Source organism: Periplaneta americana, chromosome 16 (genome assembly GCF_040183065.1).
Source record: "Periplaneta americana isolate PAMFEO1 chromosome 16, P.americana_PAMFEO1_priV1, whole genome shotgun sequence".
In the NCBI taxonomy this organism is placed as follows: domain Eukaryota; kingdom Metazoa; phylum Arthropoda; class Insecta; order Blattodea; family Blattidae; genus Periplaneta; species Periplaneta americana.
In genome coordinates, this window is record NC_091132.1 from 21908159 (window position 1) to 21934907 (window position 26749).

The following is a 26749-nucleotide window of genomic DNA, read 5'->3' on the forward strand; positions in this document are numbered from 1 at the left end:
CCTTTCTGCCTGTTCCAACTGCAAGCAAGATTTATTACACCATTAATTCCTAAATATTCCAGAACATTTCTAAGGATAGGCCACGGTCGACCGTGGATAGGCATATTATTTTGGATTAGAATTCAGAATTGTTATTGTCCTTTTTAAGTGACATTTTTATTATCTTTCACGTTTCGTATGTTACGTTATAGGACTATACATAAAATATTTATTTCTTTATTTCATTACTTTATAAATACCGATATCTCTTGTATTCAGTCGGCCTCGGTAGCGTACTAGGTATAGCGCTGGCCTTGTATGCTCGAGGTTGCGAATCCCGGCCCATGTCGATGGCATTTAAGTGTGTTTAAATGCGACAGACTCATGTCAGCAGATTTACTGGCATGTAAAAGAACTCCTGCGAAACAAAATTCCGGCACACCAGCGACGCTGATATAACCTCTGCAGTTGCGAGCGTCGTTAAATAAACCATAATTTAATTTTCTTGTATTTATGAAGTGAAATATAATGAATTATCTCAGAATAGACACATAATATGAGTGTAAGATTACAACACTCTACTCCAAACTCCAATGTATGTGTGTATATATACTGTACACAGTATATGTTATACAAGGGAACGGCAATGCAATATATATGTATGTATCTTTTTTTGTAGTTTGCAACCTGGCATAACCCTGCTTCTTCATTTTTACATTTTGAAGTAATAAATAAAGTTTTTTTTTTTTTACTTTTTTGTGGTCATATCGCGTGTTTAGCATCTGTGCGTATACACAGTAAACCTTTTTTTTCACAATCAGCAATTTATTGAAAAAGTACCAAAACAAATATTATGTTTTCTGCCTTTTCATATTTAGTTAAATTTCAAAGAATAATTCACAAATATTGTTTGTGTCCAGCCGCCAATACAATTAATTGGACACGAAGACATTAGCATAAATGTTAGGAAGTCGGAGGCTGTGAAACATTGCATGTTATTCACTTAAAAAAGATTTTGAAGTTTTATATTTCTTGTAGAAATTTTCATTGTATTGGCCTAGACGCTTGATGAATGGATTTTCACTAGAATTTGTATTGTTATAAAACTTTTTTACACGTATTTTTTTCAACAACAGATCAATAACATTGGCAGACCACAAAGATCCTGAATTCTAGAAAACAGAAATTTCTGAGTATTTGAAGAATAGTAAGTGTGTGTCTTTGAGAAATTTCATATCCAGATCAAAATGTATTTGTACATTAACTGTGTACTAGTCTGAATTGTATATTACTCGGAGCCCTGTGTTTTTAATAATTTGAAGAGGAACACTGTTTTTGGGATGTAACACCAAACTGAGGCAACATAAGTTAGGATCGGTAAAATCAGCATTTTGTAGAGCATAACTTTCCTTCTTAAACTGAGAACAGGAGATTTAAGTAGAGGATAAAGATGAGATGTCCTAAGAGAGCTCTTAGTTGATACAGATTTTATGTGCTTGTGTCATTAAAATTTGTTATCAAGAGTAATACCAAGATATTTTACATAGTCATTATATTGAATTTCTTGATTACATATTTTTATTTTATCACGAGGTCTTTTTAAACACTTTGAGAAAATTATTTATTGACCTTTTTTATTTAAAGAGATACGCCATTTTTTAGCCATTCCTCTAATAGAAATATGTAGTTTTGAGTCGCAGAGACAACATAATGAGGACTGAATTTAATACTATGGTGAGAAGATATATAAATTAAGTGTGTCATCATCAGCATACAGAAGTATTGTCACTATTGTTGAGTTCCTGTTTCTATTGCGCGTTGTAGGTGGCTTTGTGTTCATGTTACTGTTTATAGATTTTGATTAATGTTTATTAATTTGTGATTGAGGCGGTGATGAATGTAAATTTATAATCCGGCATTTGCCTTTGTGACTGAAGGAAACCATGAAAGACCCTAGTCAGATCTATCAGCCACGGGTTTGAACCCAAGACCTCCGATAGCTTCACAACTTGAGAAGACGAAGAAGATAATTATGCCGCGAGATCCCTTCTGCAAAGCGTTGCAGATCATGAACGTTCCTATTTACAAAAAGACAAATGACTAAAGCTGTGTCTTAACGTTTAAGAAGTAGAGTGAAATGTAAACTAATGGGATTTTAAAAGTAATGTCAGGAATTTAATATTAACACAATGGGACTTGATTATTATGGAATATTGGGTTTGAACAGATCTTGTACAAATCTTGACATAAAAAAAGCGTAAGTATAAAACTGCAGTCGTTCTCTAGTCAAAATTGTGACGAATGATCTGAAAATTTATGTACTAATAAAATTAAACAAACTACATGAGATGGCTAAATTTCAATAATTATTAGGCTTTCAATTAAATTGGTTAATTATTATTTTTCCTGTAATGTAGTATTTTTAGTGAGATACTATTCATAATCTTATGTAATAGCGAAGGTAGACTATGATTAACGTCAAATTCTTTCTTCATTGAAACTTCGATACCTCTTCATTGAAACTTGAGTATCCTCCAACGCAATACACGGAATATGTGTGATTTTCTTTGCGTTATTTCATGATCAAATGAAAGTGACAGATGGAATGACTTCATAAATATACGCGTGGTACATATTAAGTATTAGCCTAATTATTTCGTAAGATGCACATCTTGTATTACTTATATATTTGTTTCCTGAATTTATTGAAATAATCTTTATATGCCCTGTTAATATTCTTTTGTTTTTATTTACAAAACAAGAATGATACCACAGTCTAGTAGCCTATAGTATACTAGACTGTGATGATACACAATAAAGCTAACACAAAGATTATCTTCGTACATAATTCACGCTATTATTTATTTATCAAAGCTTCCTCAAATTAGAGGTTGCCATTAGACAAAGCATACAAAACAATACAAGAACAAATAAAAGATGAGAGCTAAAAGAGTAAGAAAAAAGGCAAACAAATACACAAACAAACAATGGCAGTTTACAGAAGAAAAAAAATTCAAGTAAAAGAATCAATGAAAGCTAAGAACGAAAAAGAAAAATGATAATGGTGCGTCAATTGATTGGAGCGATCTAGTCTACTAAACAATATAACTATTCAAGGCTAATAGAAACATATTAAACGAATTTTGTTTCCTATTTTAATTATTTGGATACAAAGAAATTAACAAACATGTCAAAGGAATTATTCTTGCGCCAAAATGTACGCTCGCTGGAAAAAAAAAAAAAAAGACAGTATTTTAATTATTTAAATACAATTATTGCAATTAGGGCTGAGAAACATCTATTTGTAACAGTAAGTATATAAGGACACAAGCTGAAAGACGTGGAGGTCAGGGTTTGGGACGGCCCACAAGCCACAAGTCGTACTGAAGATATTGTTTTGCTAATTATCCAGTGAGGAGTGTTGTGTACTGTACGGAAATGTTACCTATTAAATAATATGATAATTTCGCAGTGATCACATCGTGTATCTAGAGTGGTGTGTTACAAGTCTGAGGTTATTTCCAATTATTCAAGTAGAATTTTTTCTGCCGTGTGTGGTGTAGGAGGATATCGAAGTTCCACTTTCTCTGTTTTCCCTTATTTTCTTCCTCCATATCGCCAGCATTACCACCATTAATTTAATCGTAATCACTATCAACTACATAGCCGTCTTCGTCATATTATTAGGAAGATAATGATCAAACACCAATAAGAATAGACTATAACATTACCAATACCAATACTCCACTCACTCATTGGGTCCTAGGACAGTTCGTAACATTTTCTCCTTCAGTTGCCAAAAGTTAAAATATTAAATAAACAGTTGGGATTTTAGAATGGTATACCATGTTTGAATTATCAAGCTACTTTTCAGACTTGCAACCTTAATTTAATTGTAACTCTAATAGTAATTGTATGCAGCAGAAAAAACCAGTTCTAATAATAACGGAGATTTGAATATAACCTATTATACATCGCAATTCAAGAAATAAATTAAACTTGTCCGGCAAACGAAAAAAAAAAATGTTTCAAGTTATCATAGGGAAGGTAGTGCCCTAGCACCCTCCTCCAGCAGCTGCTACTTTGCAGGTCGTATGTATGGTAGCCATACTGCACGTTTCACAATACCTGAATATTCTTCTTTGTTCCTTTCCCTTTATTCTCCCCATCATTGTTCTTACTTCCTTCCCGCACCTGTACTATTTTATTCCAAAGATTTATATACTAGTAGCTTCATTCATATTTATTATTCAGATACCGGTAGCGCTGTGATCGTGTGGTATTTCCATAATGCTTCGTAGGCCGAGCGAGGTAGCTCATGCGTTAAGCACGGGAGGTCCTCGGTTCAAATCCCCGGACTAATCAACCTGACTGTGGTTTTCCATAGTTACTTAGGCAAATGTCGGTTCGAATTTTCATTGCCACGGTCCATTTCCCTTTCCCTTCCCTGTAGAAAAAGAATTTAGATTTATATTTGTTTTTTTGAAAGATGGGACATGACAGTTAAGCGGCCGAACTTGGAACTACAGTGCCATGTTGCCAATATGGACTACCACGCTTCCAGCTGATGGAAGCCAGCAATTGTCGTAAAGATGGCTGACGTTAAAACATTCATTGATAATTCACGCGGAGGTAACAAAACAATATAAAAATCGACAGAGAATCAAAGACGAAACGTACCAATGCCAACATTGTATGCATAATAAATGTCGTCAAGCGAGCTATTAAGCACTCGCCAAGGGGAAGTGTAAGTTTGGCAACTCAACCATTGTTACCATAGCAACAGGCCTACTACGCTATGTGACATTCAGTTGTTTTTCCGATCGCAACGCTCCTGTCATGTCCCATCTTTCAAAAAAACAAGTATAATATCATTCATCTTCATCATCTCATTCCATAGGCATATTCAGGTCATGACGCATGTCTTTGAAACCATCTCTGGGTTCTAAGCTTTTCGCAATATCTCTGCCAGAATTAATTCCTTAACAGCACTTTCGAGGGCATTTCGACAACTTAGAAGGGCTATCGGAATGGATTCTGCGCTGCTTGGTCACCTTGGCGGTATGAACTTAAGGCGAGGGGGTGTAGGGAGCCCTCTGAGTGAGCGGGTGAGAGATCTCATGCTGCCATTGGACTGGTACACCTCATTCTCATCCATCCCGTAATTCGGGGTGCACAATAGGCCAATGTCGAGCCGACATGCCGAAGAGTCATCTCTAACCCACCCTTAGCCTTCAATACAACTAATACAGTAGCGTACTACTTTTTATATCAGTACTAAGTTACTACCACTTTTCTTGATTCGAAAATTAATTTTTAATTAGAAGAGAATCGGTATTATTTCACAACAGACTAGTCATCATAATTATTTTTATAACATAAGTTTTTAACAAGCCCCTACAGTCTCGGCTGCGCGAAACGAGGAAACCGGGGCAAATTGAACGCTGCGCTTGCCGCCATATTGTTGGAGAGCAGACAAATAATAGCAGTGCGTAAATCACGCAATTTAACGCTGTGATGATCTAAAATTGACATATTATGGCCATTTTCGACGTTTAACGTAAAATTAGGACGAAATAAACATATTCAAAGTTTCATTGATATATGTTAGAACATTAAAGAAAAGAAAATACGTATGCAGCAATTTATAGAAAACATACTGATACATCCATAAATAGGCCTACACAATACACATTATAGATTGTATAATTTTACGATAATCAGCAAATTGTTAGGTTTCAGAGAATCTAAAATTATATTAACATATTAACTCTTAGATCACAAGACATAAATATATGCACCTTGATTACACAAGTTCTTGTTATAATCAAATTCCTAAGTGAAATAAATATGCGATAATCAGTATAGACTTGTTAAGTTTTAGAGAATCAAAAATAAATTATATTACCGCTACTTTTAGACCACAGGACATAGGTAATCTAGCAAAATATAATATGCGAAGGTAGCCAAATTACATTGAATTCATTCTTCAATTAATAAAGGGAATGCTATCAATTATAAAAAGTATCGGTACCTAATACATTGCAAACAATAGGTAACGTGAAGACCTAAAAACTAAACAATCACTTTATGCAAGATAAAAAAAAACCACATACTTTTTATGTGTGGATTTTTTACATATTGTATTTTTATTTTAAATAAATAAAATAGGTATATTATCATTGCTTGCGGAGTGATGGTACATAATTTTTATGCACATATGCAATATCAATAAGATGCCATTCCTTGCTTTTGTTAATAAAATATATCCGACAAAATGTAAAAGAGTTATTTATAGGTGAACTCTGAATCATAAATTCACAAAGGAGGCTTAGCTATTATAGCTATTTATTTATTTATTTATTATCTGTATATTTATTTATCCATATATGGATCTTGAATGAAAGTTTATTATCTTGCAGATAAATTCATTTACATAATAAAAACAAAAAGTTATCTTTCCACTAATGTTTTAACATCTGATGTGTAAGTCTAAATAATTCACTCAGTGGGATTTCTCTACAGTCTGATATACCTGTACTAACAATTAAGTATTCTTTATTGTCGTAAACTACTGATTGATTTTTAATGATATTGATATTGTAACAACAGAGATAATATTATATCGTACCTTTTGCAAATAGCTTGGAAAATTAACCAGGGATGATATTATCGCCGCGCTCTCATGGTTAACATTCGGCAGGTCTTTGAGCGGCCTCATGCGTTCGGCAGGTCTTTGAAATTTAATTGTATTATTGTTTTCAATTTCTTGTGTCGCCGCTCCAATCACTCGCCTCAATTTCAATAATGCAACCAATAAGCTGCTTCAATTATTATTAAATGATACTTACTTGTCTAATCCACGTAGACTAAACCCGAGGTTGCAATGTCTTGTGCTGAGGACGAACATTAAGATATGTGATTAAAAATTATTATTAAAGAGTTATTATTAAGAGTTAAGAAAGCCAACGTACTCGTATATGAAATAATAATAATAATAATAATAATAATAATAATAATAATAATAATAATAATAATAATAATAATAATAATAACCATTTAACAATATAACAAACTAGTGCTTATTCTTATCGAGAAAGTAGACGTGACAACGTGACGCTTAGAGTGAAACCTACAGAGCAACAATCGGTCGGCAAAATTATTTTTTTAAACCACACCGCACGTTTTTGTATGATGCCGACATGTTAAGCATGAGTCCGCGGCGATAATATATCATCTTTCAAAATTATATTGCCATTACTTTCACACTATTCACTAAAAACACCCGAGACAAAACAAAGGACAAGTATGACAATCGTGTTTACCGCTCTATTTCTACCAGTAGCATGGCGGCGTAAACATGCGCAGACTGGTTTCAATTTTGGACAGCACACCAGCGCTCTGTGTGAGTCTAGTATACTATTATAACGTCTTTGGTTTTTAACAAATCACGTGATTTAGGCCAATAATTATGTGCGGATATCTACATCCCTAATTGTTGACTTCAAACTGACATTAATTTCAAGCGCTTATTAAAAAATTGTGCCTTGAAAGAATCGCTTTTAAACGTCTGACATATGTATCGTTCTCTTCCGATTACATTGTTTAAATACGTTTCTATAGGCCTATTGCTATTTAAAGCAGTGATATATACTAAAACTTGGTTGCGCGTACGAAGCAATGATGTTATATTACTACGCTAGTTGACTCGGGAGTTCGATGTGAAGCCGTGCATTGCACGGCAAAAATTCACGTCGCGTTGTATGCGATGATTACAATTTTCTTTGCTGAAAATAATCGTTTCTTCAGTTCATATAACTAGGCCTATACAAACAAACAAAATGATCAAGAAAATAAATCTTTCTCTAGGCAAGTAATTGTGGATTTCCTTTAGTTAAACTAACACATTACATTTGTTTTAAAATATTTTTTTAAAACTATATTAATTATACGATTTAATATCTTTGGTAGCCACCACGGTCATCTAGTGGCCAGAGCGCTAGACTTATAATACTGTGTACCCGGGTTCAATTCCTGGCGTACCCTAGATTTATAACTGTGTTGGGCAAGCCCATGGTCCAGGTAACATATGGATTTTCTCTGGGAGCTCCAGTTCCACTGTGGCATGCCAACAAGGCTTCATAATCATCTCATCGCGGGTGTAGCGTAGACCAGACTCCTATAGCGCACCTTGGGCAACGACTTTGTCGGTAAATTGGTCTATATAACTGTCCTCATATGTGTGAATGACGAACAGTCAAGTACCCGCCATTAGTTAAAAAAAGTCTATGATCATATCACGTTGTAGATCTTCAGATATATTAGTACACCAATGACTATTGTTGAGTTTGTGTTTCCATTGTCGTGTATTAGATAGTTTGTGTTCACATAGGCGTAACTGATTAAATTTTCAGGGGCGATTTCTCAGGGCATGCTATGCTTGCTGCGCAAGCCCAATATTTTCGTAGAATGTGTATTTCTCAAAATGGGATTACGTACATTAAAATTTATTTTGATTTTTGGAATACTGTATAGGCGTAATACCATCCCCAGGTTGTACACCGCAAGTATCACAACGCTTGCTCGTTTCTTAGAGCTACAGGAAAGACGTAGAAACAGCGAGAATATGATGCGCGCGCAAGTGCCTTCCTCCTTAGTTCGTCCTAGGCGCACATGCTTATGTTATGTGTTGTTTGAAGCTCTGGTCCGAGAGCTACACCAACGACTATTTAACGTTACACAGACCAGTACTAACAGCGGGAATGTGCTGTGATTTGCGAGTGCAATGTAATTGTATGAGCGGAATGCATGTGTTAGCTGCTGTATGTATTATTAATTCTTAAACATTAATTTGAAGTATTGCAATGAGTTCGGAATTGTGTGTTATTGAAACCTTACTATTATATCCATTTTCCCGAAGGACTATTCAAGAGAAGACAGACATTATAGAGAATATGTGTGCTCATTCAGTGCAGCTCAATACAACAATGTACATTGGTTGGCAGGGTCGAAAAAAAACTAAATAAACTGTTTGTTGGCCATGTTTGTTATATTATATCGAACTTCTACATCTGATAAGCGAATATGAGCCATGACTCATAATGATTTCATAATTATAAAATAAATTATTTATGTGGGTCTGATTATTTTTATTATTTATGAATTATTATATCCTCCCATCTTCCCCTATGAATAAAAGAGCAAGCCTAAGTTTCGTGACTAGCATTCGCCCCTGTAAATTTTATTTTAATGGTTATGATTGTTTATTGGTCATTGAGACGATATGTAAATTTCCAATACGAAATTTGCCTTTGTGGCTGAGGAAAACCATGAAAAATCCCAATTAAAATGGCCGGCCATGGGATTTGAACCAGGGACCTACCAAATGAGAATGTCAGACGTCTCAGACAAATAGCTCGGCAAAAAACGAACACATTTTTATACTGATATAATTAAGAAAAATGCAATCAATCAATCTTCTTAATGTATCCAGCTGTTTGCTGACAACATAAAGTCCACTATAGACCAGTTGGTTATAGAAATTTCAGCAACTAGTTTGTAGGCCTATTATTTAAGAGATTTTAATAATTATATTTGTAATAAAAATATTTTAAAAAGCCAAAAAATTATAACTCAATGTAATTGGCATTACGTCTGTTGTCTCTAATGATGCGCTAATAATTAGACCTACTTATTTGGAATAAGAAAGCTCGAAGTTCCACATTTATAATAACTCAATATCAATATTTTGTAAGGGTCGTCATTATTTCTTGAATAATTTCCAACATTGCAGGTTTCGTCGACTTATTTTGCATTATAATCCTGAGCGTCAGAAAGAAGAATCAGTTCGGGAACTATTCACAGCACTAGCAGGGGCTTATGACTGCCTGAGTGATTCCTTCCGACGAGCTGTCTACGATCAGTATGGTGAAGAGGGTTTGAAAAGAGGAGTTCCTGGTCCTCAAGGATACATTAAACCTTACATATATCACGGAGATCCACTGCGTACATATAGGTAATTTGTTGGAAAACATATTATGGTCAAATCTTGTGGTTTATTGGTGATCTCTCATTAAAAAATTACGTACATTTCAGGGAATTCTTTGGCACTGAAAGTCCATATCCTGATTTACTGGATGTATTAATAGATCCATTGCCTCTGTATTCGTTGCCAGAAGGAAAGGGCATCAAGCGTAAAGAAGAACCACTTAGGAGGACATTGTATCTAACATTAAGTGAGGTACGGCATTCATAACACGACTACTTCTGGTAATATTGCGTATGAGTGACAGTAAAACTTTGCGGTTTCCAGCTAAATCCAGTGTTGTTTCACAATTAGTTGAGTCGCATGTAAAATTGAATTATATAATGCGGGTATATTTATGTACGATTGGCAACACTGACTATTATCTTCGCCATCTATTCATAGAAGTAATAACTAAAGAAACCACACTTACACATACACTATATTATCCTCCCATCTGCTGATTTTATTCTTTTAAGAACAAAGAAGCCTATTCCTAATTAGTGATTGTTTCCTTCTCCATAATACAACAAATAATCTCCTATTTGTGATATGCTATTCCCATTTAACCTGACCTCTTGTACTCCCACAAAGTCTATTCTATATCTAGCTAGTTCTTTTGCTACTAATGTTACCCCTCCTATTCTATAAAGACTAGTTACGTTCTAAGTACCAAATCTCATAAACAAGATTCACTTCTAACTCTGTACAATGTAAGAAGTCATTAAGCATGCATATTATTTAAAAACTAGCATCATCTTTTTAATTAGCTTTTCCACGGAGGTATAAAGAAGCTGAAGATCCGGAAATATGTATTGACCGGGGACTTCCAGAACACAACTGTTCTCAAGGAAAAACTGTTAACAGTTCCAATTAAACCAGGGCTTCCTGAAGGAACGGAAATGAAATTTATAGAAGAAGGTGATCAGGGTCCCACAATAATACCAGGTATCATTATTTAAGCTATACTTACCAATGAAATTTATGTTACACAAAACAGTTATTATACTGTACAGTGCTTTTTAATGCTACATTTTAAAGAGACAACATTCTGGAGTGCTCCGGAATGCTTCAGATGTTCCATTTTCATTTTTTTATGTTAAGGGGGCAATGTGATGTTGGAAATATAAGCCTACCAATTCTATAGAGATATTTGCTTAGACAGCCATGTCCAGTAAAAGCTGGAACATGGCAACAGCAGTTTCATGAGACGCTTCAGGAATTTTACTAGAGTTCTCCAAAAGTTACTCAAGTTTACAATTTTCATTCATCGACTCATAATAATATTCATATTTTCTTCATTATTCGTTTTATTGATTCTTAAGACAATGCAGTTGTTTTTTGTTTAATTTGGAGCCTTTTTTTAGCTAACATATCGGCCTTTTCATTTCCTTGTGTATTACATGTGCTGGAATTTATTGCATAACTATTTTTTTTTATAAGCTTTTGAATTTGCTGAATCATAGAATGTAGGCTATTTCTTCAATTTTCATTTTGGGGTAGGTGGTGGATGCTATTGCCTGAATTGTAGCTTCAGAATCTGATAATATGACGTTTTTGCAGTGGTGTAACTAAAATAACATGTTTTGAAGAGAAGTATACTTGCCTTCAATCTCTCCAGTAGTATTTCTTCCTACTCTTTTATAAAATTAGAAGAATTGGCAAGTTCTTCCAGCAGCATTAGATTCATGCAGACATACAGTAGCGTGCAAATTAATCCGAACACGACATATTTTTACATTTTCTATCACTGTTGGCCTCACAGCTGCTCATACCGCTTTAATTGACATCTGTAGTACGTGTAATTCCATTGTTGAAGGTCTGTCATTATTTTTTTTATAATATGTGACATTTTGCCTGTTGTTTTGTACTTATAAGCATTTCAGTTGTGTTGAAGACTTAATACTGCAATCCTGTGTACATTCTGTCGTCTTCACAAATGGATACAACTCCACAAAAACGGTCTAAAATTATAACATTAGCAGAGCATTCTTCTATGACACAGAGGCAAATTGCTGCAGAATGTCACATCGGTTTGGCTACTGTTAATTCGATCATAAAACGATACAGGGAGACTGGATCCATCGCACCCCAGAAAAAAGGAAACTGTGGCCGGAAAAGGAAGACTTCACCTGCAGATGATCGTTTAATTGTCAGGAAAAGTAAATTAAATCCTAGACTAACTGCTGTCGACTTAACCCGCGAGTTAATGGCTACCACTGGGGCGAATATTCACGTCACAACAGTGCAGCGTAGGCTTTTGGAAGCTGGACGAAGGGTTCGTAAGCCTATTAGGAAGCAACTGCTAACCCCTGTTATGTGCAAAAAACGCTTAATGTGGGCAAAATTACATCAACACTGGACAGTGAATGATTGGAAGAATGTACTTTTTTCCGATGAGTCTCATTTCGAGGTCCACGGCCACCGTGTTTCTTACGTATGGAAAGGATCCGAAAAAGTAACAGCAGCTCATCTCCAACAAGCACCAAAAATACCCCCCTAAAGTAATGTTTTGGGGTTATTTTACACATGAAGGGCCTGGAGCATTAATACCTATCAAGGGAATGATGAAATATGTTCACTTATTGAAAACCAGAATCGTACCTCAGCTGCAAAAATCATTTCCGGATGGCAGAGGTGTGTTCCAACAAGACCTGGCACCATGCCCTACGTCTCGAAAAACTACAGAATTCTTCAACAAGAAGAATATTCAGGTACTCCCCTGGCCAGGCAACTCACCCGACATTAACCCCATTGAGAACTTGTGGTCAATTTGCAAAAGAAGAATGCAAAAAATGGATTGTTCTACAAAGAAGATGATTCCTGCCCTTATTGGTGTATGGTTTCACGATGAAGAAATGAAGAATATTTGTGGGAAATTAGTGGAATCCATGCCAAATCGTCTCAGAGCTGTTATTAGGAACAAGGAAGGCCACATAGATTACTGAGGTATGTCTTAGATCCTTTTTTTTTTATCCCGTTTGAGTGTTTTTGATTAAGTAATTACGTTGTTCGGATTAATTTGCACGCTATTGTACATTAAAGAGACAAAACTAAAGTTATGAGATGAGCTCAACAACTTGTGAGCTTTGTTTTTGCAACAAAGATTTTGATGATATCATCATAGAAAATAGATTATATGCTCTCTTGTGTTCAATTGCAATACAAAAATATGACATTGGATTCCACATTATAAAAATACCGTACATTGGAGTCATATTAAATTATTTATTACCACTTTATGGGAATTATTGTCAGGGAACATTTGGTACCATATGCAAATACCAATACTGTTTTGTTATTTTGGCACTATCTCTCAACACAGCATCTGGGTCACATATCTCCCCTCCCCAATGCGGCCTTGCGGTACTGTTATTCCTAATCTTAATACTTTTGTAATTTTTATTAATATTCTATTATTATTAAAATTGGTATCTAACAAATTACTATTAGTACTATTAATGTTTCTGTGATTGTTAATGAGATTAGTTTCCCACTATTGTTATTAATGAAACTTTGTCATATGATACAGCAATTTTTAAGTTGTGCTACAGCCTATCAGCAGGCTGGGAGCATATTATCATAGTTGTTCCTGCAATAACTCCTATGTGACATATTTATCGATTTTCATATTTTTGCTCTATTAAATAAATTAAATAGTGATACAGCAAATAATAAAATCTCCTATATGTAATTATATTTGTTCCCAAAATGTAAGAATTTACAGTCTCCTATATACGGCTGTCATAGGATGAATAAATGTGTTTTTTCTTCGTACTGAAAAATGTTATATTTTGCACATAGGAGTTACTGCAGGAACAACGACAATATATTCGGTGCAGAGAAAGGCATTTTCTATACCAAAAATAATAATGTACGAGAAGCCAGCCAGGAATTTTTGTAGTGATAACTAATCACAATGTGCAGTAGCCAATTGTCATAAACCTATTTTTTTCAATATTCGTGCAATAATCACATTAGAGCAGTGGTTCCCAAAGTGTGGGTCACGACCCCTTGGGGGTCGTGCAAAGAGCTGAGGGGGGTCCCAAAATGATTTACAAAATAAATAAAAAAACGCTTTATTAACATACATTTATTCTGTATTTAGAAACATAAAAATATACAACACTTAACATAAAAAATGAAAAAAAAAAGAAAAAAAACGTTTCAGTAATTAAAAAGTAAACAAATTAATGCGATAAATGTGCCTGTTTTTCAGGAAGTAGCTTCTTAAATATTGACTAGTATTCGATAAAAACAGTGGTCATTTTCATGTTCAAGGCGATTTCTCACTTTTGTTTTGATGGCAATTACAGACGAGAAACTTATTTTGCATAAATACGAGGTTACAACTTACAAATATTACCAGCTTCTTTTGCAGGCTCGAGGTATTCTTTTGATTCAAAACAGCAAAAAAAAAAAAAAAAAATTTAAATCGTACTTTGGGTGGTGTTCACTGACTGAGTAAAATTGTAGCTGTTTGCTGGGATTTGTATTTTTTTAACAAGGTCATGAACCTGTAGAGTAGTAGGGGGTTGCAAACAGAAATCTTGCCCATAAGTGGGGTACGCCTTCAGAAAGTTTGGGAACCACTGCATTAGAGCATGTTACATTTAAAAAATTGCAGCGATTAAATATAAAACATGTGCGTGGGCTTTGTATGATTAAAAATAGCAGAGCATGGGTTATCTGTCATCGAAGTTAGTACCTAATTAATTACGCATTATTATAACTAAAACTTAATTTTTATTTAATGGATGCTTTAAGGATTTCTGTATCTTACATCAACAGCGGATATTATTTTTGTAACTGAAGATCGTCCACATCCTTTGTTTGAAAGAGATGGAATCAATCTTATTATGGAAAGAACTGTCACTCTTGAGGAAGCTTTGGTTGGTTGTACTGTCATAGTACAAACACTGGATCACAAGACTTTACGTGTTCCAATTACAGAAATAATTTCGTAAGTATATTTTACTTTATAACCTCTACAATACGGTCAGCTTTATTAACTTGCTGGAATAGGAAACATACATACACCTAAATTTACTGGGAGCATTCAGGACGTAGCTGCAATAAGGGCTCATACTCCAAAATGGCATTCTGAGATAGAGTTGAATTTTTTTATAGCAGTACACTAAATGCAATAATCAATAAACAGGAAACTTCTGGCTAAAAAGTATTGTGTTATTTATATAATATAACAGAAATGCCAGGTGGCCAGGTAGCTCAGTTGGTAGAGCAGCTGGCTACGGGCTGGAAGGTCCGGGGTTCGATCCCAGGTGGTGACAGGATTTTTTTCTCGTTGCCAAACTTTCAGAACGGCCCCGAGGTTCACTCAGCCTCCTATAAAATTGAGTACCGGGTCTTTCCCGGGGGTAAAAGGCGATCAGAGCATGGTGTCGACCACACCACCTCATTCTAGTACCGAGGTCATGGAAAGCATGGGGCTCTACCTCCATGCCCCCCCCCCCCCAAGTGCCTTCATGGCATGTTACGGGGATACCTTTACCTTTTAAAGAAATGCTAAAAGGATTTATTTGTAATACAATGCTTAATGAATAAAAATAATGCATGTTATGGCCCTGTTTCCGAAGAAGGTACTATAAATTCAGTAATAAAGGTAACAATGTGTAATCTTTATTTGAAAAAATTATAAATAATTTTTATAAAGTACACTAATATTATTAATGACAATCGTTAACTTTTTTTTTAATACTGTCTGAACAAAATAGCAAATCACGAACATTTTTAAATGTTTCAAAACAAAATAACTAATCATGATTATTTTGAGAAGTTCATCAACAAGGTAGCACAGTATGAATATGTTGAATAGTAAAAAAATGTTTTTCAAACGAAGTCCCCTCCCCCCTACCACAACCTCCCTTTTCTTCTCAGTCATCACTTTCACTCTCCTCTCCAACTCTCAGTAGCTTGAACATAAAACAAGCGGCTTTCCTTTTTTACGTATGGAAATAAGTCTCTAACATCCTTAACTTCGCTTTTCTTCAGTGGAACTCGAGATGATGATTGAAGAACAGCCTTGGAGGGCAGTTTTCAAGTTTGTTCACTCTGTCTTCTGGGTTTGTTTCTCTGATCCTTCCAATTATTCTTATTAAAATATTTCACTTTCACTACTTGAATTCAATGCTGTTTAATCTGCTATTTAAGATTTTTCATTACTTACACTGATACTCAACAACATCTTATACAGATGAAGAGCCCATAACATCTATTAAAATAAACAAATTATTTGTGTATTCTCCGGAAAACGGTCCCAGAGGGCTATGAGCTCTTATTGCAGCTATATCTTCAGTTACTAGAAATTTCTGTCAAATTTCAATTTTAATCTGTAATCTGTATTTAATAAGGATCATATCCTTTCTCGTCATTTTATATCAGTGACTTTTTTATTTTATAGTCTTACATATATAAGTAGATATTCATTCCCCTATGCCACTTTTAAGCAGGTTTTGTTTATTATCGTTAATTTTGTTTCCAATAGATGTTTTGTCAAATGAAATCAAGACATTGCTCTTTGCTATATTTGTGGTTGTCACCTATTGTAAATAAAAGTACAATTTTTTTGTTAACTAAGATTATTTCTTTATCAATAAAATTGAGTGTGTTCAGTTGTTTGTACCTACATCACATTAACATTAACAATAAGTGCATGTAAAGTACGCACAGTACAAGTAGGATAATTAAAACTAGCCCATGTGTGGAAACTAAAAAAGTGCTGTAAAGTTTGATAAACTTGACCATAAAGCAAAAAAAAAACCATATCAGCCCCACTTTTAACTTAAAATAATAAAAAATATTTACGAAATTAAGGGGTCAGAAAAAGAACTTTAAAAATATGTTCAATGCATTTCATATGGCTTAAATTTTTTTATCATCATCATCATCATCATCATATCCGTCACGTATTAGACCCTACAGGATCTGTTACGGTCTCATGCCAGCGCTTTCGTGGTCTTCCCAATTTCCTCTTTCCTCTTGGTACATAAGTAAGAATCTGTTTAGGCCATCTAGTGCGATCCATCCTTTCGACATGTTTTTTCCACTGAAGTCGATATTGTTGAACAAAATTAACTATAGGATCCATTTTTAGTTCCTGCAATATGTCCACATTTTTACGGTGTTCCAGCAAAGAGCATCCCGCTGTTTGTCGCATGAACCTCATTTCAGCTGTCGTCAGCCTTTGCTCATCATTTTTTTTTATATATGGTAAAATTTATTCCAGTGGTCAAGTTTACCCAGTTTACAGTATGGATAATAGTTAATTTCAAAGAAAATAGCAGGGACTATACTACGCAATATACCATATGTCTTCCCTAAAAAATCTGCATCCCCCAAGCAAAAACTGAAATGATGCTCCTGATTCCAATACTGCACTGTGTATCACCAACAACATGCTCTCTGCACAGCCGGAGTCTGCAAGTGGCTTGGCCAAGGGTAAAGTTGCTGTGTTGCAATTTATCTCCAATCTACAGTATTCACCCTAAGTGTGAAACATACGTCTGTTGGCAATGGTCGTATGTGGAAATTTCCCTAGTAACTTAGTTATTACTTGCGTATCACCACTGTTCCAATTTGTGCTTTGATCTTGATGCCACTCAAAAGCTAATTTTCAGCAAACTGTCTTTTTGTACCGAAGTGATTCAAAAGTGCTCATTTGGACATGGAGCGCAGGTGACTTAAAGTATGTCTGTTGATTTTCCCCGGAAATATAATTCAGATATACAGTAAAACCCTGCTAGTCCAAACATGAGAGAAAAGGAGGGAGACGGGGGTGGAAGAAGATGAAGGAAAAGAGTATTTGATCTACAGGGTGTTTAAAAAAAACGGGGCATAATTTCAGGTAAGTATTTCCCACATGCAGACAATCAAAATAGTTCATTACAACATGTGTCCGGAAATGAAGCATTTCCGAGTTATGGCCTTCACAACATTGGAATTCACCGGAACGTTTTTCTTTCCGTAGGTCATTGTCATTACAGAAGATGTTCAAAATGTCCACCTCCTGCTTGAATACAGACCTCACATCTGTAAATAATACTAAGGCAGGAAAGTTCGGATTTATACCACACTGCTGCAAGAACCACTGACAGAACCTAACTCGTGCAGGCTAATCTGTTGGTGACAGGGCCTGTACACGTTGCAAATGATAAGGATACAATTGATACTCTTTCAACAGTCTCCAGACAGTCGTATGAGGAACATTGACTTGCAACGCTAACCTTCGTGTGCTGATAGAAGGAGTCATGTTCACAGCCTCCAGAATTTCCTCCTGTACTTCTGGAGTTGTAGATCTTGGTCGTCCCCTTCCCAAATCAGGAGAGTTAAATTTTCCATACTCGCACAGACGGTAATGGAGACGTACAAATGTCTTCCGATCTGGACATTGTCGCTGTGGCTACCTCTCCTGGTACAAACGACGAGCCAGCGCAGCATTGCAGTCCGCCTTACCGTACATGCCAGCTCTTGATTTGAATACATGTCGCACAGTCTAACGCCTACACAACACTGAATGTAACCTTCGCCTCGGAATGAACTGGCAGAGTGCCCTCTTAATGTCTCCTTTGACGGCAACGACCTGTGGAAAGAAAAACGTTCCGGAGAATTTCAATGTTGTGAAGGCCATAACTCGGAAATAAAGCATTTCCGGACACATGTTGTAATGAACTATTTTTGATTGCCTACATGTGGGAAATACATACCTGAAATTATGCCCCGTATTTTTTAAACACCCTGTATAAATCAACTTAATGCTACAGTATTTAAAAACAAAGCTGTACAATATACAGTACATAAATTTACTGTCACTAGTGAACGAATAAAATTAATCCCTTTTTTTCTATATTATTAAGATGTGAGCTTATTCTGATGACAAGCAAATAATCTTGACGAAGCAGTGGACAGTGAAGGGTGGGGAAAGGAAAATGCGCAATTTCCCTTCTTGTATTCCCATCTCTGCTTAATCCAAACACGCCTCAGTCCCACTTAGTTCAGACTAGCAGGGTTGTACTGTACTTTATTAGTCAAATGCTTCCCGAGAGAGGGAAAGATCTTGTTATATGACCTCATTAGAGGCTCTAGTGCGCCTTAAAAATGGCACTGCATTTTTAAATTACTGTAACATTGTTTATTTTCTTGCAGACCAACATATGAAAAAGTTATAGAAAACGAGGGAATGCCTACAGTGGAAGATCCTAATATACGAGGAAATCTCATAATAAAATTTAAAGTAGTATTTCCTACATATCTCCCCAGAGCCAGCAAAAACTTAATACGTAAGGCAATGCATCTAGCAAGAATTGGAGGAGGCAAAGGAGAACCTGAACAGATAAATAAACTTATATTGGCAGACAAAATAAAAAGAGTAACACATCAAGAAGGACTTCCAAAGTAATACTAAAGAAAAAAATGTATTATAAATTTTATTTTATGTAAATTCTATCAGCCTACAAAAATAAGACTTTGTAATCTCAACACACATCAAAGAAAAAGTTTGCATTTGCTAATAAAAGTAATTAAATCAATATCATCTTTTGAATAACATGTTATTTACTTGATGCTCAGGAAACTTGGATTTCTTCCATTCTCCTTCTAGCAGCCCGGTAGTATTTTTATATTTGTGTTGGTATGTCTCCATTACAAGATAATATTAGCAGAGAATGTAGAATCAGGAAAATTGACGATTTATTGCACCTAACATCTTAATTTGATGTTTTACAGGGAATCTAGAATACAGTAGTTGTATTCTATAATAGACTTACTTACTTACTGGCTTTTAAGGAACCCGGAGGTTCATTGCCGCCCTCACATAAGCCCGCCATTGGTCCCTTTCCTGAGCAAGATTAATCCATTCTCTATCATCATATCCCACTTCCCTCAAATCCATTTTAATATTATCTTCCCACCTACGTCTTGGCCTCCCTAAAGGTCTTTTTCCCTCTGGCCTCCCAACTAACACTCTATATGCATTTCTGGATTTGCCCATACGTGCTACATGCCCTGCCCATCTCAAACGTCTGGATTTAATGTTCCTAATTATGTCAGGTGAAGAATACAATGCGTGCAATTCTGTGTTGTGTAACTTTCTCCATTCTCCTGTAACTTCATCCCTCTTAGCCCCAAATATTTTCCTAAGCACCTTATTCTCAAACACCCTTAACCTATGTTGCTCTCTCAAAGTGAGAGTCCAAGTTTCACAACCATACAGAACAACTGGTAATATAATTGTTTTATAAATTCTAACTTTCAGATTTTTCGACAGCAGACTAGATGATAAAAGTTTCTCAACCAAATAATAACAGGCATTTCCCATATTTATTCTGTGTTTAATTTCTTCTATAATAGACTAAGCTTTTTTATTAAGAAATTAATGTTGAAATGTATTGGGCCTAACTTATATAAGATACTGATTTCATCAATTCTTAACTACGAAATTCACATGCTGAGTACTTGGAAAGAATTCCTAACTCCAGTTTTATTAAAAATTACGTTCAAAAGATAGATACAACAAGCACGACCGCAATAATGTACAACATATTCATCATTACAGTATTATTTGCTTCTCCTAATGTCTTATATCTTGCTGTTTGTCTAATACACTTTATCATATGCAAGTTAATGAAAAATGTGTGTTTGTTTAATGCTCAGGATTTAACAATGAAGTTGTCTCCTCCTTGCTTCCCAATATTTGGATGTAAGATCCACAGAAGTCTCAAGAGATTCGCAATTTGATTGATGTTCCATATCCATATCCTATTTCTTTACACATACATAATAAGCATTTATGAGAAGTCAATAGGCTGATACGATGAAGATTTTACTGAGGCAATCGTGATCAGTAACTAATCTGGACATGTCACAACAGATTTTCGAGGTAGATTTGGAATTAAGTTTGAAGCCCCGCTCCCACTTAGTGAAATCGAACAGTTTCTCTTCACAATGTATTTAAAAGGAAGATAGCAGAAAGTGGCGCATCGAATCGAACAGAAGAGAATTCAGGAGCTAGAAAATTTATTCCACTGCTGGAATAGAATTTCTTGTTTCGGGTATGATCATAAATTCTCGTGAAGCCTTCGTGAAAAAACAAATGAACCACATCCATCCTTGGCAGCTTAATTTGTTTACTATTGAAAGTTATTGCTGAAATTGTATGTATACAAAAATCACAATGTAATATGAACGAAGAAAAATTAATAAATCTTGTGCAGAATTATTCTCTTTTGTATGACAAAACACAAAAGTACTGTTCGGTTTGATTCCACTAGATGTGAGAGCAGCAGATTTTTCGTTACAATTCAGTTCGATTCCGCTAAGTGGGAGCAGGCCTTTAATTTTTCAATGAACTTTTCTATCTGAATTTTGGTGTTCCACTACTGAATTGTTGTGGTGGTTGGAGGTTAACTCAACTTTTTATAATCCTTTTAATGGATTCATATGAAAACTTGTAGTTTGTTTTTATGTTGATTTTAATTCCTTTCTTGGCTAACGTATCAGCTTTCTCATTACCATTGGAAAACTACATTCTTATTTAAATTTTGAATTTGTTTTACTACGCAATGAATTTCTTTAATCTTTTCACTTTTAGGGGATGTAGTTGAACTGATGAATTGCAGCTTTAGAATTGGACAGTAAAACTGTTTTTGCATTTGTGTAACCAAACAAATGTATTTTGGAGTGCTGTGTAAATGGCTTCAATTTCGTCATCAAAATTGTTGTATATCTGCTGACATTTTTACAGAAATAAAAATACAGGCAAGTAGCTCCTGCTCCAACTCATTCATCTTGATCCATGAGAGAACCATCTGTATAAACATACAGCCAATCTTTATGTGGATACCTTCTGTTGACTGTCTCCAGAGCAATGACCTTCACTTCTTCAGGATTTATATCTTTCTTGTTGAAAATTTCATCAAGATCAAGACAATTGAAAATGTTGGTGTTTTCTAATGTCAGGCATTTGACAACAACAGCAACATTTTTCATTGTCTTGAAAAATGTTGTTGTTTTCTAATGCCAGGCGTTTGACAATAAAGTCATTTGACCTCTTGCACTCCAATATTTTTCAAAGATATTATCATGGTCAGCCACTGAAGCACAGATTTTGAGGTGTTCCGAATCCATCTCTTGGTTTGAGTTGCACAATGGGCAGTTAGGGGACTGATATATTCCAATTCTATGCAGGTGTTTGGCCAATCTAAATGCAGCTACAGACGATTTTCGTGGTAAATCGGGAATTAACTGTGGATTATGATGCAGAGAGTTCCATTTTTTCCCTTGAGATTGTGTTATCAAAGTTTTGTCTTGAAAAATGTTATTTACAGCATTCCCTATTATCTACAGTTTCACAAATCCGTGGTAGATTTCGGAATGTATCCCTTGTGGACACGGTAGAAGTACTGTAATGGTTTGTGGGTTCAGGTCTTACACTATGTATGTTATTTAATGCTCTTGTTTTAATATAGAAATACCGAAAATAGTTCACACATTTCCGCCTCATCAATTCTACTCCATCAGTGTCATAAATGTACTGCAAAACTAGGCCAGTAGCTTGGGCATACGTTATAAAATAGTTGTGCTTTCAACACTAACACCTCAAATACTTATAAATAAATACACATAATATGCTACTGAAATTTGTCAATATAACCTAACCTATCACAGATAATTCTCTGATTGAAGTTCTGGCTGATATGTACATCTATTATCAGGCACTACATCCCACTTGACGATATGTGTCAGAGGAAGAACAATAATTGTTTGTATGCATCTGAAGTCTGACTAGTGTAAAATGTTAAGTTCTATTTAATGACGCTCGCAACTTTCGAGATCATATCAGCATCATCAGTGTGCCAGAATGTTGTCCCACAGGAGTTCTATTACATGCCAGTAAATCTGACATGAACCTGGCCCAGGATCGAACCTACAACTGGCATAGAAGGCCAGTGTTATACCAACTGCGCCAACCAGGCCGACTGACTAGTGTAATATGTAGCTAGTCAGTGATGTACGCAATGGTGAAGAAAGTAACTGGCCACTCTACCCCATTATCTCCTGGTCTAGCTACCTCATAAGTGTTTTCTTGGTATCACTTGTGAGGTTCAGATCTGTCTTTGGACAGTTGACTAAACAACTATCACAGATGCTTGCTTCATTAGCAATTTTAAACAAAGAAAGTGCCTAATATCAACAGGCGTTAACTTTCCATAGTAACCTAATAAAATGTAGAGCTATTTTAAATTAAAGAATTACCCACCCTGAAAGAGAAAATTCCCACTTCACCTGCACTGATTCTCCTAGAAATGGGTGGGCATTATATAAAATGCAATGTTGCATAAAACAATAGAAAGAGGCAAGTGAATCACTGTGTCAACGTTCAAATGTAATTGCAAAAACAAAAGCAAGACAATTTAAATGGATAGGTTATGTGATTTATGTCATAATATCGAACAAAACACTTCCTTGCCTAACACCCTTATTTGTTGTAAATCATTTTGTGTTTTTACAAACTTTCACACTTGTTCTTGTGGAACTTATTTTGAAGCAATTGCTTAATAAAATTACTCCTCTACAGTTACTACAATTTGTTTTACCTCCCTTTTCATAAATGGGAACAATTATGCACCTATACCATTAAATTTTTCATCCTTGGAAGCATTTCTTATTATTTCGTATAACTGCTGACATAAAATTTGTAACGCAGATTTAACTATTTCCACAGATATTTCATCAACTTTGTTTTCCATTTTATTAATTGATATTTCAACATCTAACGTATCTATCCCTTCATTATTTTCAGGTATAAGTATTTGAATTAAAATATTACAAATAGAATTTCTATCAATTACTGCTTGAACAGAACTATGACCATATTACAACATGTTTTATTTACAGAGGAATACATGTACAGGAATTAACATGAAAGAGACACTAAACAGAAAAGGAGTAGGCTAAAATCAAATAACTCAATTAGAAAGTTTACAGTGTAACCATAACGAATAGAAAGAAGAAGTGTGCGCACTCCTATCTGTTCAGCATTGTCGACGGTGACCAAGAGAATTAGTGGTGCTGCGATCGGTATTGCTCAGTTGGAAGCGAATATCCATAAAAGAAGCAGTAGTGTGTTCGTTCATTTCGTTTGCTTTTTTAGTGTAATTAAGTGTGTTAAATACTTTAAGTGCCAATACACTAATCTGCAATTATTCGTACACGAGTGACAAGTGAGTAGCTCTCACGATTTATTTATTAAAGGACGAGATTATTATGTTTTTGTCGTGTTATATTTGAAGCAATGCCTTCGTGTTTTGTTCCGGGTTGTAGGGCGTGCGTGTTTCATTTGCTTATGCAAACAGAACAGACAATAAAAGAAAAATTTAGCGATGGAATGTGGGGCGACATATTTCACGAGTGCATAGACAGTATTACCTCAATTGTAATTCAGCCACCGGGAACAGGATGCTGCTTGGATCATGCCATGGATATCATACCGAAACTAATTTTTCACTATATGAAATGTCAGTTCTTCTTCCGGACGAAACAAATCCGACGAGAACTCCAAGCTCCGAGAGCCGCCAAATCATCTCGTAAATTCTCCAAAGTGTTGGACAAGTAACTGTTGGTGAGTACATATTGCATGCCTACAAGCAGCCCTAAGTTAAGTTTTACATATTAAACTATTATTTGTTTTACAGTGTGATGTATATGAATGTGTTTTTCTTTCAAATAGTCTTAATGTTGTAAGTACAAGGCCAGTTACGTACATATATGGAGCGAAAGGTAAACAGTGCAACTTACGTTAAATGTATTTACGTACTTACACACGGAACAGACTGAGCGAACTCTGCACTAGCGCCGCGTGGTATCGGCCGTTTGAATTAACAGAGTGCGACCACTACTTCTTTCTATTTGTTTTGGTGTAACTGTACTTATTTTTTGTAGTGTTGAAATTCCAAATCATAAATAGAATACATTTTATATAGCCTATCTGAAAGAATGAAGTGTTAAAATATTAGCTTTTAACAATCGAAGTGGCAAACAATTTCTCAATCGTCATCAGCAATGGCATTATCTTCTGTTTCTTGATGTTCAGAATTTTCCCTCCGTTTCGGTTCCCACAACCCGCTCCTAATGAACCTCTGGGCAGCAGGTACATTGATACGAGGCATAATTGTCCTCCGATCTTGAACCTGTTTGGCCTTTGTGTTGTACTCTCTCACTCTGTCAATTTCAGATTTAACAGCGTGTTTGGATGGATCAACTCCCTGAGTACGCAGATACAGCCAAAATAGAGAATTCAGAGAATAAGACAGGAATAAATCATATTTCACACGATCATCAATATCTAATTTGTCATAAACATCTTTTTCACACACGCTCTGCAGGAGGTCACCAACTCTCTCCACACTGCTGTGAAAGTTTCTAATCCGCGATGTGAAGTCTTCATCTGATGACAATTCACCAAAATCTATAGAACTCGACATATTGTCGAGTGAATTCTATATGTCAGTAGATAAAATTTTCCTGAAATCAAAACACAGTATTGTATGATAATTGTAGTAAAATTAAGCAATATGGTCATTGACAGACTTTCTCTGTGAAGGTAATTCTCTAGGAGACACCATGTTTTCTTTAATTATTGCCTTCTGCAAGGTCTATACATTAGCAAACACGTTATTTTACTTTCCACTTGCAAATACTTTTAACATAATAATCGAAACATATTCACATGTATATTCTTGTCCATGCTCCAAACCGACAGTTTACCACAACGAAAAATGAGCCTACTTTCCCCATTTTTTCCTCTTCATCTCAACACCTGAGCCATTCTCCGTAGGCTGTTTCCGACATTGCTTCGTTTTCTTAGCTGCTGTAACAGCCAGGGGTAATTAGGTAAGAAAGGCCTACGTTTTACAAATTCATGCCTTATTTAATGAATTTATTTTTCGTCGATTCTTGACTTTTTTTAAACCTATTGATTTTAATTTTTTATGAGAGCTATTGATTGTCATTTATTACTTACTTACTTACAAATGACTTTTAAGGAACCCGAAGGTTTATTGCCGCCCTCACATAAGCCCGCCATCGGTCCCTATCCTGTGCAAGATTAATCCAGTCTCTATCATCATATCCCACCTCCCTCAAATCCATTTTAATATTATCCTCCCATCTACGTCTCGGCCTCCCCAAAGGTTTTTTTCCCTCCGGTCTCCCAACTAACACTCTATATGCATTTCTGGATTCGCCCATACGTGCTACATGCCCTGCCCATCTCAAACGTCTGGATTTAATGTTCCTAATTATGTCAGGTGAAGAATACAATGTGTGCAGTTCTGCGTTGTGTAACTTCCTCCATTCTCCTGTAACTTCATCCCACTTACTTACTTACAAATGGCTTTTAAGGAACCCGAAGGTTCATTGCCGCCCTCACATAAGCCCGCCATCGGTCCCTATCCTGTGCAAGATTAATCCAGTTTCTATCATCACACCCCACCTCCCTCAAATCCATTTTAATATTATCCTCCCATCTACGTCTCGGCCTCCCTAAAGGTCACTTCATCCCTCTTAGCCCCAAATATTTTCCTAAGCACCTTATTCTCAAACACCTTTAACTATGTTCCTCTCTCAAAGTGAGAGTCCACCATAAAGAAAAACCGGCAAAATGACTGTTTTATAAATTTTAACTTTCAGATTTTTTGACAGCAGACTAGATGATAAAAGCTTCTCAACCGA

At 35.4% G+C, this 26749-nt stretch overlaps 1 protein-coding gene across 1 annotated transcript; it reads left to right on the forward strand.

The window, feature by feature from the left end:
* Positions 1-1929: 1929 nt before the first annotated feature.
* LOC138716514 (dnaJ homolog subfamily B member 13-like) lies at positions 1930-19523 on the forward strand. Its single transcript, XM_069849659.1, has 6 exons — positions 1930-2236; positions 9773-9994; positions 10075-10219; positions 10774-10951; positions 14795-14966; positions 19166-19523. The coding sequence occupies exons 1-6, from the start codon at positions 2169-2171 to the stop codon at positions 19416-19418; spliced, it is 1038 nt and encodes a 345-aa protein (XP_069705760.1). The 5' UTR covers positions 1930-2168; the 3' UTR covers positions 19419-19523.
* Positions 19524-26749: the final 7226 nt, after the last annotated feature.